The sequence below is a fragment of the Notolepis coatsorum genome (assembly GCF_963971535.1).
Source record: "Notolepis coatsorum genome assembly, chromosome: 7".
Taxonomy (NCBI): Eukaryota; Metazoa; Chordata; class Actinopteri; order Aulopiformes; family Paralepididae; genus Notolepis; species Notolepis coatsorum.
Genome location: NC_140171.1, coordinates 99,729,206 through 99,749,905, shown reverse-complemented (window position 1 = coordinate 99,749,905; position 20,700 = coordinate 99,729,206). Strand labels below are relative to the sequence as shown.

Sequence of the window (20,700 nt, the reverse complement as noted above, 5' to 3'; positions counted from 1 at the left end):
GCATGGGTCGGGATGGCAGAATTCAGTATGTATCTACAAAACCTTCCGTTTAATCATCTTCCCTTTATTCATTTCCTTAGATTTTTTTGTACGCGTGATCTCAAAGAGGTACTGAACGAGCTCAGTCGCAGTTTTTCATGTCTGGTCATTTTTAGCATGGTGTTCTAGGGGTGTAACGGTACGCGGATATGTACTGTACCGCGTCAATGTGGTCCTCCGGTACAGTACGGGCTGTGCACCGTACGATTGCAACGGTGCGGAACCTTTTTTTGCGGAACTTAAATCGCCCCGGCCCCGCGTAATTTATCAACAACACTGCGGTCTGCTGTGAGCATTATAAAACAAACGTGTTTAACCGACGTGAATTAAAGTGTCAATGCTGTTTGTCATTTTAACAGCAGATACTTTCTTAAATGCCATCCTCCCGACAGAGCGCTGTTGACGGAGAGCTCTGATGGGTTCGCTTGGTGGTGTTAGCATTGAACAGCTAACCGAAAGCTAGCATTAACTAACGTTAAAGGTTTAGCCATAACGTTACCTTGGCTAAAGTTGGGGCTATTCATAATCCAGCAATAATGGCTGCAGACCTGCAAGCAAAGTACAGCAAGTTGGCAAAGGAGTATTCCAACGTAAATCACATTTTCAAGCGTTGCAAGGGCAAGGCTAAGAGAATCATTAAAGACTCCAGTCACCCGAACAACTGCCTCTTTGAACTGCTGCCGTCAGGCAAGCGATACAGGAGTCTCAAGGCGAGCACAGAAAGACTCAGAAGAAGCTTCTATCCCCAGGCCATCAGGCTGCTAAACGAACAATGAATGAACACTACACAACAACAACCACCAAACGCACATAGCACACACATCCACACGCACACACTCACTTTAAACAAACACACTGTAGCACCCACTCCACACACTTATAGCACACACCCACTTTAAACAAACACACTGTAGCACCCACTCCCCACACTTTATATTTATGGATGAAGGATTGCACTACAACTCGTACACCTTACTGTAAATTGTACCTAAAATTGTACCTCATCCCATTTCTGCTTTGCACTAGATAGTACTGTACATTAGTACACTGCATAGTATTGTGTATTGTATATTATATGGTAACTCAGAACATTGTACATATGTCTATACCGAACACTGTGACCTCATTTTCTTCTTCTAAATTCATGCTATATTATGTTATTATGTTATTTGATACTATCTTGTCTAGCACAGTCTCTGGAGCGTAACAGTAAGAAGCATTTTGTATGAAAGTATTCTGTACTTCTGTATGACAACTATTAAAGAACTTGAACTTGAACTTGAAATGATAAGAGTCTGAGGCGGAGTCTCAAAAGAGAATGTTGAATATTTATTGTGCAAAAATCACAACAGATCCTCTGTGCTACTTCTAACGGAGCCTTGTAGACTGAGTAGGGTATATCTGCAGAGCCACTGGGTAGCGAGTGCAGCAACGTATAATGTCCGTGTGGATCAATGATCAGGGTATATCTGCAGTGCTGCAGCCCCATACTCATTGTATTAGTATCATTAATCAATCACCTGTTGTTGAATAAATACCATTACTTTCTAGTTATTACTAAAAAACAGTATATATAAAACAGTAGCTGTATATATATATATATATATATATATATATATATAAAAAAAAAAGTATAATTTATACAATAATTTTTTTTTTTTATGTATGCACTGGTATCGCCCCCCCCCCCCCCCCCCCCCCCCCGAACCGTGGATTTTGTGTACCGTTACACCCCTATGTTATTCACTGTCAAAAATGCAAACAAAAGGGCGGCTGGGTAGCGCAGTGGAGAATGCACTCGCCTACCACCGCAGAGACTCTGGGATCGAATCCAGCCGTCAGCGGTACCTCCGGCTTGGTCAGTCGTCCCTACTAACACAATTGGCAGTGTTAGCGGGTGGGAAGCTGGCAGGGTATGTGTCCTGGACGTTGTAACCTGCGGTTCCTACTGGTCGGTCGGGCGCCTGTTCAGCAGGGAGGGGAAATGGCGTAAATAGCGTGAACCTCCGCACGTGTTACATTCCCCCAGTGAGAGTCCTTGCTGTCAGGTGAAAAGAAGTGGCTGGCTGACTCCACATGTATCGGAGGAGGCATGTGGTAGTTCTACACCCTCCCTAGGCCGACAGTGGGACAATGCGCGCAACGACCAGGAAGGGAATTGGCATAATGACTAAATTGGGATGGGAGCAAAAATACAGAAAAAGAGAGAAAAAAAATATTTAAAAAAGAAAATGCAAAGAAAAATAATAATTCATATTCTCCTGTTTCATCACAATTTAAGCAAGACTAGTAATAGACACAATATAGATACCAATAGATACCAAGAACATGCAAATGGACCTTGTAGAAGTGGAGAAATCTTCCATTTACTTAGGTATGTATTTTAGGCGGATACAAAAAAAGGGGCTCCGGGCTTAAGAGGTTAAATTGAGATACCCTGTATTAGTTAACCTGAATACCATGGGTGTCCAAACACTCCATCAGAACACCATGAACCATTACATACCATAGCTGCAACACCTTAAAAACATCCTGTCACCATGCAAACTGCACATACAATGTCCATACACACATTATCATCAAGACATGCATGATGACATGCGATGGGATTGTAACGGTACCTTCATGATGATTTCAGGAGGGATACAGTGGGTCAGTAGTTCATAGAGCCTGGCTCGTACCTCCAATAACCTGCAACAAAGAGACTGATGTCAGACTCATGGTAAAGCCATTAAAGACTAGCGCAAGTCTGACACAACATCAACCTACTTCTGTAGAATGAATGACATTTTATTTTTGTGCCATGTCCCGTCGACACATCCCTTACGGGATTATAAAACACCAAAAACAATAATTGAATTTAACATTTACTTCCCAAGGTTTGTAAGCTACACCATGCACACCATCAGAGGCCAAAATAAATACATCACATAGTATATGTTCTTTTCGTACGTTTATCCCAAGCTTTCTCTAAATATTCTGCAAGTGCAAATACCCTGTGATCACAAATCCATTTTAGTCTTTCTACATCACTCAACCACATTAACTCAAGGTTTTTACAACTGTCAAATAACGTTTGACGCAACTCATAATATAATAGACAATAAAACATCAAATTAAACTCATTCTCAATATTACAGTAAATACAGATCCGCTCTTCTTCTGTGACCCCCCGGTGCAGGGGCAAAATCCCAGAGCGGAGCTGGGCACATAATGACCTTTGTCTTTTAGATAATGGAGCACACACATATTTTTCATTTCTATAACGTTTTATCGTACTAAATGTTCTTAATTTTGGTTTATGTAGTATTTCCTGTGACCATTTAATCTATCTTTACCTCTGTGGGCTCTGCTGGCTGACAATGGCATTAGCCGTTTCTCTTAGGTACACTTCCCAGTCGGTCTCTGGGACATCCTGGTCTGCTGAGAATGGATACCTGGGAAACAAGGTATAGATATACAGGTTAGTAAAGGCTGTCCAATGACTTCCTTCTGGTATAATAGGGATTAGATACCTGGGAAACAAGGTATAGGTATACAGGTTCATATAGGCCAGGGGTGGCCAACATTTTTTGAACCAAGATCTACTTTTTTATTTACCACCTAGCCCGAGAGCTACCAGCCAAAATTGTATATTGTAAGCAGTCATTTGAGGCTTTATAAAAGCAGCATAATGAACACAAATCTGTCAGTGCCGAGTCCGACCTCATCTTAAATAACAAACAGCATTGCTTGTTGTAGTTAACAAGGAGAGGAAGAGTTGATTTAGCAAAAAAAAAAATATATATATATATGTTTTTTTTTTTTCTTTTTTTTTAAATAATCAAATTTTATTAATCAAGATCTACTTGAAATCAGCCCGCGATCTACCTGTCGATCACGATCGACTGGTTGGGCACCACTGATATAGGCTGTCCAATGACTTCCTTCTGGTATAATAGGGATTAGATACCTGGGAAACAAGGTATAGGTATACAGGTTCATATAGGCTGTCCAATGACTTCCTTCTGGTATAATAGGGATTAGATACTTGGGAAATAAGGTATAGGTATACAGGTTAGTATAGGCTCTCCAATGACTTCCTTCTGGTATAATAGGGATTAGATACTTGGGAAATAAGGTATAGGTATACAGTTAGCATGGGGGTGCACATGTAGAAACCGTTGTAATTCCTACACTGTTCCCCTGATTTGGATGTAAATACCCTCCAAATTAAAGCTGAAGGTCTGCACTTAACCTCTTTAGCCCGAGCGGTCTGTCGGCGGACCGCAAATGACATCACGCCATAAATCCATCTCTACAGACTGTATGAATTAATGTTGCGTTTTTTTTCTTCAAATGTAGCCAAGAGTAAAGACCCTAACCCTGTCAAAACAGCAGTGATAGTGTATATTTTCAGCAATACGTTTGTTTACCAATTAGTGGTCAAAAATATCGATTTTCTATACATATCGACTCTGAATATTTAAAACCGTTTCAATACTCATTTCCTGCAATATGGATACTTTCTGCACTATTGATACTAGCTTCTCTCCTATACAGCAAGTTGTTGACACACGCTGCTGGGGCATTGCCCCTCTTCCCCCACCCCTCACGGACCTGTCTTGTCAACACAAATCCTCGTATTCACTCCAAGTGAGCCTCGACAGCTCTTCTTTCAACATCACTGAAGCATTAAACAAAATGGCCCAGTAAACTATTAACTTTAGTTTAACACAATGGGGACGAACAACGGAGATCTCCGTGTTTCGATTCCACCCGTTGTGGACAGAAGCACGGATAAATCCGTGGCAAGTTGTTATTGCTTTTATTCCATTTTAATAACCTATTCAAGGTCGCCGAGCGGCACTGCAGATTTACCCTACTCTTTGAAATCGAGAAGGTGCAATACCGGCCAGATCCTCTTAGGGGCACTATCGCGATAATGCAGTGTTCCCTGTGGCCGAACGGTGGACTATTTTTTTTGACTTTCAATGGAGTTTTATGTTAGCTCGATTCTGGATCTGCAGCCTGTAGCTTGGATTACGTTTAGCATCGCAGATTTCACCATGCAATAAGGGGATTTATCATCAACCAATGGACATATCGATCTACCAGATGGCGATCGATAACGGGGAAATGCTCGGGGGGATCCCACCGGACCACGGTAAGATCTTTTTCACGTAAAGTACATCCCGATCGGGCCTTGTTTTGATAGCCATCCAGGCGTTCGGCCTATGAGGCTAACACGGTTATTGGTAATAAATAATCAGAAACGACGTCCCCCGCCCCCCCCTTTCATGCATACATGCGTGAGGATCGTGCCGATCATATGCAGTTTGAGTTTTAACTGGAGCGTATCTATAACCGAAATGCCATTGGATTTAACGTTATTAGCCCATTATCTCGGCTTCCAGGAAATATACTAGACCAAATCCGGTATAATGCTTATATTCACGGCGCTCTAAAATGAGAACGTATTGATGATTTTTTTTTCTTTAAGCGATTTTGAAGGGACGGTTTATGGTCTCAATTCACAATGAGAATGGACAGATAGCAATACTATAAAGTATAGATTTAGCTCTACAAACAGCCCCACGTCCGTTTACATTTCCCGGTCCTCTTGAGATTAATTAGACTCATCCCAGTGGCCGCGAAAGTGTTAATACATGAGGCTTTGTCTAACGTTATCTAGCTGGCTATCTACTGATAGCTCATTATATCAACGGCTGATAACATCATTGGTGTTCGTTGTTGCAGGCTTGCAGCTGTTGGCTAGCTAGTAGGGGTGGGAATCACCAGTTTCATCACGATACGATACGATATCGATTCTTTGGACAACGATACGATATTTGCCGATATCACAAAGTCTGCCACAATACAATACGATACGATTCAGGTGCCTGCGATCGATATGAGACGATATTATATGCCCATTTAACACAATCAGTAACATTTAGATCAACTCAAAAAAGGCAACGGAAATATCATTTGACATTATTATTTTTGAGCTCTTCCAGACATTTAAATGAAAAACAATCTATTGTTTTTAATACAAATATACCTCCTGTTCACTATAAAGTGCCACGTTTTGAAAAGCGCCCCCTATCGTCTATCCCTGTGTAACGGCAGGTCAGTCGCTTAGACTGACCTGGGATCTGTAGATATGTAGGGGCGGCGCCAGCTGGTTACTTGTGCTGGCAAGAAGTCTGATCAACATGGAAGTCATCGCGGGACGGGAATCAGCCTGGAATATATATTTACAGCAGCCAATACTCAATCAATAAGCGTGATCGATATTTGGAATGGCGATCAGAAATTGGAATGATCTTTTTGGAGAACATCTGATCTGAGGTAAGGAATCTATTTTACCAGTCTTGGGATAATCAGAGTTGTATTCGCTGAGATCTCAGCGTTTGCCCTATGTGTGATGCGTCTGTGTGTGCGCGATCGCTGATGAGGAAATAAGAGAATCGATTTTTCAGCTCGCGTCTCTAGCGTGCATACGTACACATATACTATTGATAATCTAGCGTTTATTTGAAAACGATTCATAAATAAGCCGAAAAATTACAAAGTTTTGTGTATTCCAGAATATTCCAGTAAAGGGGCGATTATCACAGAATCTTTATATTTTCCTGAAACTTTCCAAAAACGAGCGTTTTTCAAAATGGTATAAAACAGAAATGAACCGATTAAAAAACAATCCGTTTTGACAATGTTGACTGCAAACAAGTCATTGATAAGCGACGGCCAGATTAGACACATAGCGATAGTTTAAGATGTACCGTACTTTTCTGACTATAAGCCGCGGCTTTTTCCCCAATTTTTCGACCCTGCAGCTTATATAACGGTGCGGCTTATATGTGACTCGACGTGACCAAACCCGAAAATGTAAAAATCTAAATATTGCTTTTTTGACTGCATTGAAATGTTATTTATCTGTTCCCTTATTTGCTAAACTTAATACAACTTGTAAATTTGTTAATTCTTGTTATTTTTCCGACAGTATTGTGTCCCAATGCTAATTACATATGGTAATTAAACATAAAAACACCTGCGGCTTATAGTCCAGTGCGGCTTATATATGTACACATCATTCAATTTAGCTGCTGCGGCTTATATTCAGGTGCGGCTTATAGTGCGAAAAGTACGGTAGTTTATGCGTTCGCAAATATGAGAGCGCCATCATTGAAGTGGGTGGTAGCACGCAAGCACTAAATCGTGCGACCCCTGCTGGCACTGAAAGTGTTAAGGTTAGGGTTAAGGTTAGGGTTAGTTGGTTAAGGTTAGGGTTAGGGTAACAGCCTGCTGGCGCGATTGTTATGAGTAACGCGATTGGCGCTGAAAAAAACGTCAGTGGCCAATCAGATCACGCAAACCGAACGCGGAATTGAAACTCCGTTGGGGAAAATATACACGCAGTCGGGACACATCTCTCCTCTCTCTCTCTCCCTCTCTGAGCATCTCTCCTCTCTCTGTCCGTCAGTCTGTCTCTTTCTCCCTCCCTCTTTCTCTGCTCTCTCTCTGTCGGCACTCGCGTCACGTCAACCTGTTGCAAAATAGCATATATATCACGTATTCCGATCCGTGCAATAATATTCACGGGGTATATATTGTCATTTGAAACACGTTACCAATGCATTGTCCCGTGGGATTATGCCCCCCCGCGGCGAAATTAATTAGTCTCCCCCTCTATCTGCCAGTGCAGACTGTGGGTGACTGTCACTCAAAGCACTTTGCGAGTATTGGCGGAGCCCAGCACAAAACAGCTTGAAATCTTGAAGTGAAAAAATTCGGCTTTAGAATACTTGATTAGAAATACAAAACAATGAATTTTTTTGAAAAAAAACTTACAGATGTGTTCCATACTCACAGGAATTGTGTAACATTGCCCAAATAGTGAAAGGAATAGCAAAACATAGGACCTTTAAAAATGTTCCCTGTGGTATCGAAAATGGTATAGAATACCGATACTTTTCAAGGTATCGTATCGAAGTTAGAAATTCCAGTATCGTGACAACACTATTACCAATAGGTTAAAGTGTTATTAGTGAAATATTAGTTTTGGAAATGTATTTAGAATAGTGCTGTCAGGCGATTAAAAAAAAGTATCTAATTAATTACAGGATTTGTAATTAATCTAATTAATCGCATTTTAATCGCATAACCATTTTATGCCCGATATTCTATAATCATATTTCAAATTGCATGTGTCCGGATGGCAGAATTCAGTACTGTATCTACAAAACCTTCTGTTTAATCATCTTCCATCTATTAATTTGCTTAGATTTTTCAGGTCTGGTCAATTTGAGCATGGTGTTATTCACAGTCAAAGATAAACATTTTTTTATTGATATTCTCATTTGGTTCATTACAATTTACTCAAGCCTAGTAACAGACACAGTATTTCTGACACTGGGAATACATTCCCTGAGATCCATAAATGTCCCTAGAATCAGATACCAAGAACATGCAAATGGCCCATATTAAAAAAAAGTCTGTAAATGTGTATTCTACATTATTATGGAATGAATGAGATACAAAAATAAATTATAATTTTTTTTTGTAATTAATTTTGAGTTAATTTTCATAACGCGATAATTTGCTGTGTAATTAATTAATCTAATTAACGCGATAAACTGACAGCCCTAATTTAGAAAGTAAAAAATATAGACGGAAGAAGATGCGTGCCGCCCAGCGTTTCCGTTATCTGGTAATTACCGGTATTTGACCGGCAAAATCTGTTGAAGTCAGACATATTTAATCTCTCCGGTCTTAATGTCCGGTGAAAATAATTCCCTGAGTCTGAGCACAATTTGATTATTTGAATTGTATTAAAATAGGCAAAAATTAAATAGCCTATGCGATGAACGAAACAATCATTACATTTGTTTCATCGTTGCTTCTAATAATGACAACGACCAGTGGTGCAGTGGCAAATTGACAGTAGGTCAAACGCTCCACGCGTTTTTTTTGGCACAGATTTTGTTTTTTTAGTTTTTTTTGCCTTGAAATAGAGAAGCTGAAAAAGGTAGCAGCGTATGAAACTTTTGTATCACAAACAGTACTGTATTTGCAAATCTGGTATATGTCATAAATGTATAGATGTAGCAGTACTGTCTATCTGTATGTCGTGTATGTCATATATGTTATGATGAATTGAAAATGGGGGACCCTGATGTAAACAAGACGAAAGTCTTTCTCTGGTCTGCATCCCCTTAACAATTGTATGTATTTAGCTGTACTGTACCCATTCTGCAATCTGTTAATAAAGTTTTTAATCAATCAATCAATCAATCAATCCCGCAGTGCAATACTCCAATTCAGCCATTGGGTGGGACGGTCATGTGACCCAAATCAGCCAATGGAAGCGAGGGTCCTTAAAGTGTGGGTCCTTAAAGTGTTGCGGTCCTGAGAGTGTTGGTGCTCTCGTCCTGCAGCTGGATACTATTGCCTCACAGCGCGGCCGTCAGCGCGCAGCCCAGAGAGCGCCGCTGGCTCTGCGGCTCTGCAGCTGCATGCTTCTCCGGGAGTCCGGTTGGATAATAATGCCATGTAAAAAGTCGCATGCCTGAGTGCCTGACATATCGGCATGTAACTCGAGAACCGAGGCACGGATTTTGGCGATCCAGATGGCATTCGAACGGCAACGAATATCGCTTTATTCGGTAATTTATATGTTCGGCGAAAAATGCAGCCCCGAGCCTTCAGATGCTCGCAAAGGGCCGTGAAACTGAAACTGAAAAACAGTGAAACCCCGGACATTTCGATGAATTAATAAACCCCCCCCGGACGCCCTGGACAGGGCGTGAAAAGAGGACATGTCCGGGCAAAAGAGGACGTTTGGTCAGCCTACTCTACCTGTGCTTTTGTTATGTAAAAACGGTGGCCGCGGGCCGATACTTAGTTACAACGAATGGGAACAGCGGATTTTTGTGTGCGTGACTGCGCGTACACGCGGGAACATATCCGTGCGCGATTGCGCGTACTTCAGCCTCAGTGACCGAGGTAAAACGCCGTTATACCGCGTTATACCAGCACTGCACCGTTGACAACGACGTTGTCAGCGAGAGCTTAGTGCTGGGTGTGCGAACGTTTGTTAAGCTGCAGAGCCGGAGCAGCAGCAGCACAATGCAGTACTCCAATTCAGCCATTTTCAATTCAATGTTGGGTGGGGGGCGCTGCTGTGCGGTCGCCGGAAAAGAGCCAATAACAGCTGAATCTGCTGCTCTGCATCTACATACTCTCGCAAATAAGTCATTGGGAGGTGGAGAGAGAGTCGTCACGCAAACCCACGATAATGTTGCCGTCTCTCTCTGCCAAATTTCTCAGTTCTTCGCTTGATATAATTAATACAAATGTCCAATATAACGGAATTCGTTAGCTCATAAAAATGTGATTATAACAGACTGTTGTTTATTAATGTCGGGCGACTGCCCACAGACACCTATTTGATTTAAAGTCGGCAGCAGCACGAGTCTCGGGACTTATTTTATTTGGAATATAATGACTTTATACGCAAAAGTAGCCTAGTTTTAAGTAAAAATATTATAAATCTACATGCCTTGATGATGTCATTCTTTTGTTTTGTTGTCATTCTTTTGCCTATCAATTGTTTTTAAGCTCAATAAACTCTGACCGGAATTTCTCTCATTTGACCGGTAGATTGAAATCTACCGGACACTGAGGCCGGCAACAATTTTTTCTAACGGAAACCCTGGTGCCGCCATTTAGTTTGTAGTCATATGAGAGGAGACCCAGGGCTTTCGAATGGCGTTGGAATTTCGAAAAACGACACTACCCAGCTCAAACCAGCTCCTGTCAATCAAATGACTTGTGGATTAACTTTTTTATTTATCTTATTTTTCGGGATTATCTACCACAAAACATAACGTTATTGGCATAAATTAGAATGCAGTTAGTTTCTCTACCTTTCTGTGAACGTCTAGCAAAAAACAGCGTTAAAATCTGATGAAAAATGGCGGAGGACATAATAAAAAAGTAACTGTACTTACAGTAGATTTCATTCACGTTCTTGCTGCACGCCTGGTGATACTAAATCCAGATTTAACTCTGCCATTGGAAAGAGGAGATTTGGCCCGATCCATAGATGTGCGACTTGGCTACAATAAGGTGATTTATAGGCCCGATATTCAATATTCTATAATAATATTTCAAATAGCATGTGTCAGGATGGCAGAATTCAGTACTGTATCTACAAAACCTTCCGTTTAATCATCTTCCCTTTATTGATTTGCTTAGATTTTCTGTACACGTGATCTCAAGAAGGTGCTGAACGAGCTCAGTTGCTAATCCCTGTAATACCAGAAGGAAGTCATTGGACAGCCTATACGTACCTATATAAAGTTTCAAGTTCAAGTTTGTTTATTATTTGTCATAATAAAATACAGAATACTTTGATGAAATGCTTGTTTCTGTATGAGCCCCTGAGAGTGTGTTACATAGAGTAAAAAAAGTAAGTAAAAAAAGAAATATATATATAAGTAAGTAAAAAGTAGTAAAGGAATGTTCAGTCTATATACAATATACAATACAGAGTAAGGCTATGTGTCCACAGCGGACGTTTTATGAGTTGTCGGCTCCTTTCTGTCATTCATTTCTATGCTGGAGAAGCGTCAGGCCCGCTCCTCTTCCCAGAGCCGCGCCTCGCGTTTTGTGAGCTCTCAACGGCAGCGTTTTTGGCGGAGCGCTCCCAGCTCATAAAGTTGAAACTAGTTCAACTTTTGGAAAAGCAGCGCGCTCATCAATGTAACTCATCGAGGAAGGGGCGGAGCCGCGGCTGACGCGAGCCTCAGTTGCATTCAGAAAAACGCTCTGAGCTTTTTTTCTTCTTTTTTCAAAGCGGTCCGCCTTGAAAAAAAGGCTATTAGTGGACACATAGCCTAAAATGAGTAACAGTTGAGCTCAGTTTTTCATGTCTGGTCATTTTTAGCATGGTGTTATTCACCGTCAAAGATAAAGTCCATTGTGGTGGTTTAGAGAGGCACAATTGTGAAAAATGGGTCAATGTCCAAATATTTATGGGCTAGACTGAAGGTACAGTTGAGGCCAAACTTATTAATTATAGGGATGGGCGTGAGAAAAATCGATCTTAAATGATTAATAATCTTTATGATTTTTTTTTACAACTTTGTTTCACATGTATGTGTAAGATTACAACTGTTTGTTGGTTTCCTTAAACATATACGTGAATGAACAAAATTAAGTAAAAAATTTAAATTAAATTTAAAAAAAAATCTAAAATATATATATATATTTTCTTTTCTTAAAAATGCCCATCCCTAATTAATTATGGAACATTTTCCTAATATTCTTCCCAATGTTTGCAGCATTGATAAAGGCTGATATAATAAACCATTCACCAGTGCTATTTAGTAGCTTTTGGTAATTTCCATGGAGAAATCAAGGGTTTTGTTTGATTTCACAAGGGGGGCTAATAATTTTGGCCTCAACTGTTGAGGTCAGGCAAGCGCTACCGGAGTCTCATGGCCAGTACAGAGAGACTCAGAAGGAGCTTCTATCCCCAGGCCATTAGGATGCTCAATGACAATGACACTATGTAACAACCCATCATCTACACTCACTGCAGTGCACACGCATCCACATGGACACACTCACTTTAAACAAACACTCACCTTACCACTCACTTTAGACACTTAACACACTTTATATTGATCTATTATTAGAGATTTGCACTACATTCATACCTCATTTGCACCCTACCCTAAGTTGTGTACCTCATCTCATTTCTGCATTGTACCTCACTGTTACTCATTTTACTCTGTATTGTATATTGTATATAGACTGAACATTCCTTTACTACTTTTTACTTACTTATATATATATATATATATATATATATATATTTTTTTTTTTACTTACTTTTTTTACTCTATGTAACACACTCAGGGGCTCATACAGAAACAAGCATTTCATCATAAAGTATTCTGTATTTTATGACAAATAATAAACAAACTTGAAACTTGATATAGGTACGTATAGGCTGTCCAATGACTTCCTTCCGGTATTACAGGGATTAGTTCAAGTTTCAAGTTTCTTTAATAGTTGTCATACAGTACAGAATACTTTTATACAAAATGCTTCTTACTGTTACGCTCCAGAGACTGTGCTAGACAAGATAAGTATGAAATAAAATATAGCATGTAAAATAGAAGTAAAAATAGAGGTCACAGTGTTCAGTATAGACATATGTACAATGTTCGATGCAGAATAGAAGTAACTGAGTTACCATAAAATATACAATATACTATGCAATGTACTAATATACAATACTATATAGTGCAAAGCAGAAATGGGATGAGGTACAATTTAGGTACAATTTACAGTAAGGTGTACGAGTTGTAGTGCAAATCCTTTACCTAACCCGGCCTAACCCAATAATAACAAAAGAATATTTCAGTTGCGATAATAATGCAGTTGTGAAGCGTACATGCACGTACTGTTGTACTCTGCAGGCTTCACACATCAGAAGGGCTTTGCGGAGGTTACGACCAGACCTCTCACTGATCCGCTTGGCCAGCTCAGGTGGGAGGAGGAGACCCTCTTTCTTACACACTGCTGACAGAACACTACACACCTAGCAGGCAGAGAGAGCAGAGACACAAAGACTTAATGACAGAACACTATACACCAGGGTTCGAAATTAACAGGGGCTTGGGGCAAAATGCCCTCGAAAATTGACCAAATGCCCTCGAAAATCAGTTAAGGGGGGCAAGAAAAGCCCCAGACAGTTTACTAATTATATATATAATTATATATATGCTCTACAGTGCGAGCATTTCCCTCATATTTGCCCCTAATAATATGTGTGTGTGCGAACCGGAAAAATCATTTACTTGCAGTGTGCGAGACAGACGAGTGAAGATTACAAAACAGCTCCGCTGTTAATAGTTCAGATTGAAACTGGACTGAAATTCAGTTTTTGGGTGGAATGTTTGTTCCAAGGAGGGAGGGAGGCGGGGCCCGCTGCGTGTTACAGGCACTTGAGAGGATGCGAACACAGACAGAGTGCTCTGCTTTCATCAAGCATTACACTGCTATCTTAACGTTAGCAAGCTAAGCATCTGCATAGCGCGACCTGTGTAACGTTAAGTAACTTGTGTTCGGCGGGGAAAGACCGTTCCATTTGTAACACAACTCCAAAGAATAACATCCAAATCCGATCCCGATGCGCATTTCCTTCATTCCACAGCGCTGAGTGCGCAACGTATTTCATTGATCGATCTGGCCAGAGCCTATACTCACAAACGTTGCGTGTGTGGGGGTTTTCATGTATCAATTTGAAACAAGCCTCTTGACTGTTGGAATTAGGGATGTTAAAAATAAAATAGCTAATAATATTATTCAATATTAGACATTCATTGATCCAGAGGCAACCGGTTATTCGTCTGCTATTTGTAGATATATCAAGACAACAACACAACTTGCCCTCAGGGACAATAATATTTAATCTATTTAGATATGTATGTATTATTTACAGATAATTGAAGGTACCTCAAAACATGAAACCAAGCCATGATGTCACACATGTGTTACTTGAACAATTGTCACTGTGCTCCTAAATTTCTGTGTGCTCCTAAATTTGTTTTTTTAGATTTTATTTATTAACATTTTATTTAGGAGCACATGTGCTTCTTGGGGAAAAGGTTAGCGTAGAGCCCTATATATGGAGACATTAACATTACGTTATCAAACATAGGGACGAAGACTGTAAAAAAAAGTGTCAATGTTTTATAATCTTTATGTTAATTTTCATTATAAAATGTTGTGCCCCCGAAATAAAAAAAAAGCCCCCGAAAATCAATTAAGGGGGGCAAAAAAAGCCCTTGATTTTTTTTTTTATATTTCTAACCCTGCTATACACCTAGCAGGCAGAGACACAAAAAGCAGGGGGAAGGTAGAAGATGCTGACATGAATGTAAGTGAACTGAAAACACACTTAAAAACATTCAAATACGTATTTCCTATTTCCTATGTATTAAGTGACATTAATCACACTAGCCGTGTGTGTGGGGGGGGGTTACGATAACAGCCTTGACCGCCTCATCGTGTTACCTCTTCAGTGCTGGGTAGAGGAACTCGTACAGCCAGACAACGGCTCCTGATTGGCCCGATGACCTTGGAAGTGGAGTTACAGCAGAGGATAATGCGGCAGGTGGCCATGTACTTCTCCATGGTGCGTCGCAGGGCATGCTGGGCATCCTTCGTGAGGCGGTCCACCTCCGTCAGCAACACCACTGAGATGGAGGTGGAGGAGGCAATGTTGAAATTACCATTCAATTACTAGGGATGCAGCAAAACAATACCACTTTCTCACTGCCACTACAGTGAGTCCTACATTGTTGATGCTTGAAATGTCTGAGCTTCCACTTTAATGTATGGTTTTGTTTTTACTTAATACATAGCGAACGTGAGATAATCCAACAAGCGAGCTAGCTGGCTGCTGTCATTGCTAACAGCTAACACTAGCGGATTAGGCTAACTATTTCAGGGAACAAAAGCATTCCTTCTGAACATGCTTTTTTCACGGATGCTTGAAATGTTTGAACTTAGTGAAACAACATGACAAACATACAAAATGTTGCTAGAATGTAACATCTCCGGTCTCTCTTCCTTCATCTTTCTTCTCTGTTCTCCCAGCTGTTAAGACTTTTATTATGCTACCTGGCTAGCTAGCGAGCTGTACCCAGCATGGCATTCAGCAGTGTCACAGTTAACACTTTGGCGACCAAAGTCCCGCGGCGATTTATAGTCCAGAGGACCGAGCTTGGTCAACAAACCGATGTACTTTCTAACAGCTATATATATACTTTATAGTATTGCTATCTGTCCATTCTCATTGTCACTTGAGTGCATAAACCGTGCCTTCATAATGGCTTAAAGAAAATAAAACTCCATCGGTTGGTTGTCATTTTATAGCGCCGTGAATATAAGGTTTATCGCAGTTTTCGCCTCGTCTTTTTTCTGGGGAGCTAGATATGAGGCTAAAGGCTAGTCACGTTATATCAAACGCCATTTCTGTTGTATATATACAAATGAAATAAAACAAACTGCGTAGCATCCGGACTATTACTGAGCATCTATGGATGAAATGGGGGGGGCGGGGGATGCCGATTACTATTATTGATTAGCAATACAGTGTGCGTTCAAGTAGCCATTTTCACTGATCGATCACGTTGCATTTTAAAACAAGCTCCAATCCGGCTGTAATTTGGGTGAATAGTATCCTACCGTCAGCCCATGTGATCACCGGCAGCATTTCGTCATAATACATCGGCATCTGGTAGATCGATATGTCCATTGGCTGATCATAAATCCCATTATTCCAGGCTGAAATCTGCGCTTCCAAACGTGATCAAAAGATGGATGATGTTCGTTTGGGATCCAGGCTCAAATGAAACGCCCACAGACAGTAAAAATGTCCCCCCCCCCCAATCGGCCTCAATGATACTGCAGTGGAGCGATGGCGCCCCTAAGAGGTTCTGGTCGGTATTGCATCTTGCCGAAATCAAATATGCGGGTAGGTCCCCAGAGTCGATCGGGGACGTTAATACGGTTATTAATATGGAATAAAACAATAACAACTTGCCACGAGTTAACTCGTGGCTCTGGTCCACAACGCATGGCACCGTAACACGTATAAACTCGTGGCTGGTCCTTAACCCTTTAATCGCCTAGGACGACTTTAGACGTCATTGCTCGCCATGCTTAATCTGCCAATGACGTCGTACAGCGTCTTTGAGATCAAAAATCTGTCATGGCAATCATGTTTCACCCACGGAGACTTGAGACTTGCTGTTGATCTCCTCTCAACTCTCCAACGGTTCAAAACCGCCATCTGGTGGCCGATCGGCGAATCGCCAAAACCGGAAGTGAGCGGCTGGAAGTGGTGCTCACCCATATTTCGTCCGGCCACTCGCTTTCGCTCGCGGGACTCCAGCTTGATACACTGGATAGCGGAAATGGATCTGGACTGGAAATGGATCGCATATATCAACATCCCATAATAGCAATCTTTCTGCTCCACGCTGATCACCCAACGGTCAGAGGAAGCTGCGGTGAGTTTCAGCGTGTTTGATTATTATTATCCATATAAACTGCTCTGATCTATGTATCGCCCATACTACATAAATGATTTAACGTCGGCCACGGATTTATAACCCCCCCCCCCCCCCCCCCTCCGGTCACCAGCAGATGATGAGGAATGACGTTTAGGACCTTGTACAATTGAAATTTTTAATCTGACGTCAATCGGTATCAAACTACATTTGATGATCTAATATATGTATTTATGGCTATAACTCACGTTCTGCAGAATGCTGCAGAAAACGATAAAAACATATTTATACTTTAGACCGTATTTTAGTATGAATATGTGAATGAAAAAGTAGAACGTTGCTACATCCTAAACAATAGATACTTGACGTTGAATGGGCCATAGTAATGTCAATTTAGCAATACAATTTAAAAAGTTATAGCTCTGCAAAGAAGGGGAATATCTCCATAGACAAATAGAGCTGGCAGAGGATGGTATAAGGATGGATATAAGCGTGGCAGAGAAAGGGTTAAAGTATTAATAGGGTCCCCTCTCAATACACTACACAGTGTAGGTGCCGGATTTTTTTCTTTTTTTTTTAGACAAAACAATATTTGCTATTTACTATTAGATTTTTTTTATATATAATTTAACAATAGGGGTGCACCGATATTTGCCTTAATGTTGACTGCAATCGGCTTATCGGCTGATAAGATAAAATTTACCGATGGCAGTGGCCGATAATTATCCGTCAATGTGTGTTGCGTCAATCTGGTCCATGTGCTGGAACAGTACTTTTTATATGCTGGAAAGCCTTCTAGAACAGAAGCGCACACTCGCTGCAGATTATGATCTCCCCGCAACTCTCAATGCACACCAGTGGGGATTCGTTGAAAACGTCCTCACACTTCTCTCTCCGTTTGAACAATTGACTAGAGAAATTAGTAGGGCTGTACCGAATAGTTCGAAGCTTTGTTCATAACGTTGACATTTGAATTATAAATCAGCATTCAAACTTTTTTTATTTTTAGATGTTTTATGAGGACTGATGTATTTTTTTCTATTCATTCCGTTTAAACCAATGGGGTTTTTCTTCACAGTTGCCAATAAAGATTAGGCTACACTAATATTATAGTATATGACTCGTCAGAAGAATTTAAATAAAACATGTATCATAAATGATGTAGCCTATCTGCATCCGCTTGGCGCTCAGCGCTCCATCAAGACGTCACTAGGGCTGCAACGATTAGTCGACATAATCGACGACCATAAAAACTCGTTGACGCCGAATGTTTGCGTCGATGAGTCGTAAAAAATAAATAAATTTAAAGGTTTTTCTTTTTTTTGCACTACCTATCTTTGTGAAAGTGGCTTCTCAGCTCTGGTCCAGCTGAAGACAAAGCGGAGGAACAGATTGGACATTGAGCTCAGAGTTGCTTTGTCTACCATCACCCCAGACTTTGAGACTCTTGTGAGGAGCAAACAACATCCCCAGTTATCCCATTAGTTCCCTGCATGTTAAGCTAAGAAGTCTGCTAAGAAGGATATATTATTTATTATTATTTTATTTCATTGTGTTTTTAGCCCTTAGTTGCACGTTTGTTGCAACCCCAGTTATCCCATTAGGCAAAATCTGCATATGGCTCGCTGATAACAAACTATCATTACACATGGGCAAAACAGTCCATTCTCTTCGGTTCAAATAATAAACTCAGCAAGACCGACGGCTTCTCAGTTACAGTGGGTGACAATATTGTCACAAGAAAAGATGAAATTACCTACCTGGGTTCCATCCTAGAGGCAAATCTTTCCTGTGACAAAATGGCATCCAATGTAATAAAAAAAGTCAACCAACGAACTAGATTCTTGTACCGGATCTCCTCTCTGGTAAACAAGAATACCCTGAAGACTCTGGCAGGAGCACCCATTCAAGGGTACTACGACTATGCTTGCACCTCATGGTACCAAAGCACCTCAAAGGCGCTAAAAACAAGATTACAAACATCACAAAACAAACTGGTCAGACTACTACTTGACCTTACCCCTAGAACCCACCTCACCCCTGCCCACTTTGACAACCTAGGATGGCTTAGAGTAGACGACAGAGTACAGCAACTTGCAATGGGCCTGGTCTACAAGATACACTATACGACTAAGGTACCCATGTACATGTCAAAATACTTCCCAAAGGTCAGTGAATACCACGACCACAACACCAGAGGAAGCTCAACAAATCATGTTAAACCCAGATTCGGCTCAAACAAGGGACTAAACCCGTTTAGCAATTATGCCACATCAATGTGGAACGCCCTACCCAAAGCTGTAAAGGAATGTGAATGAATCCCTACTCACATTCAAAACCACTCTTAAAGAGCACCTACGGGAGGCTGCAATTCGAAACTGGCCACCGTAAATGTCCAAACCCCCCACCCCCTCCTAATAGACAGTCTCCTCCCCACCGCATGTATATATTCTCTCCCCGCCGTATGTATATTTCTCTCCCACCCACCCACCCCCGCCAAATGTACAGTCTCCTCCCTCCCCCACCCACCCCCTCCAAATGTACAGTCTCCTCCCCACCATATGTATATTTCTCTCCCACCCACCCACCCCCTCCTAATGTACAGTCCCCTCCCCATCATATGTATATACTCTGTCAGGATCTATGGGTAACAGTACTGTATATTTGAATACCTTTTATGTCACAAATGTATCAGTACTAAATACCTGTATGTCCCTATGCCATAAATGTCATGTATGTTGAGTATGTCATAAATGTCAATATGAATTGAAAATGGGGGACCCTGATGTAAACAAGACAAACGTCTTTCTCTGGTCTGCATCCCCTTAACAATTGTGTGTATTGAGCCGTACTGTATTGTACCCATTCTGCAATCTGTTAAATAAAGTTCTCATTCATTCATTCATTCATTCATTCATTCCCCCAAACTTACTGTAGGTCTGTTATGTTAAGCTAAGAAGTCTGCTAAAAAGCATAATTATTTATTATTATTATTTTATTTCATTGGGTTTTTAGCCCTAGTTGCACTTTTGTTGCAACCCCAGTTATCCCATTAGTTCCCCCAAATTTAGGTCTGTTATGTTAAGCTAAGAAATCTGCTAAGAAGCATATTATTTATTATTATTTCATTTCATTGGGTTTTAGCCCTAGTTGCACTTTTGTTGCAACCCCAGTTATCCCATTAGTTCCCCCAAATTTAGGTCTGTTACCGGTATGTTAAGCTAAGAAATCTGCTAAGAAGCATATATTATTAATTATTATTTTATTTCATTGGGTTTTTAGCAAATAGTTGCACTTTTCTTGCACTTGTGTTTATTTCATGTTTTGAAAGATTGCGTATTACTGCAAATCATATTTTTTTTTTACATAAATCATAGTGGTCAAAAATGTTGGGTCGCGACTTAATGACTAAAGGAAAATGTTGGGTCCCGAGGCTAGACCAGTTGAGAGAACCACTGCTAAAGGACGTCGACCCAGACCGTGGTGTCAAAACTACAAAGACCACACTGCTAGAGGCTATAAAGGACGTCGACACAGACCGTGGGGTCAAAACTACAAAGACCACACTGCTAGAGGCTAT

General features: G+C 40.7%; 1 protein-coding gene across 3 annotated transcripts in view; it reads right to left on the bottom strand.

Moving 5' to 3' along the window:
- Positions 1-20,700, bottom strand: part of LOC311232666 (replication factor C subunit 3) — a 158,264-nt gene that overhangs the window by 75,364 nt on the left and 62,200 nt on the right. For 2 of the 3 annotated variants that reach the window (XM_084319532.1, XM_084319533.1), the window contains 4 exons: positions 15,118-15,299; positions 13,503-13,639; positions 3,378-3,476; positions 2,661-2,730 (listed from right to left, as the gene is read on the bottom strand). The exons of the other annotated variant lie outside the window; for it this stretch is intronic. In XM_084319532.1, the coding sequence (XP_084175658.1) occupies positions 2,661-2,730; positions 3,378-3,476; positions 13,503-13,639; positions 15,118-15,299 (488 nt within the window). The remainder of the gene's footprint in view (positions 1-2,660; positions 2,731-3,377; positions 3,477-13,502; positions 13,640-15,117; positions 15,300-20,700) is intronic. 3 annotated transcript variants of the gene reach the window in all.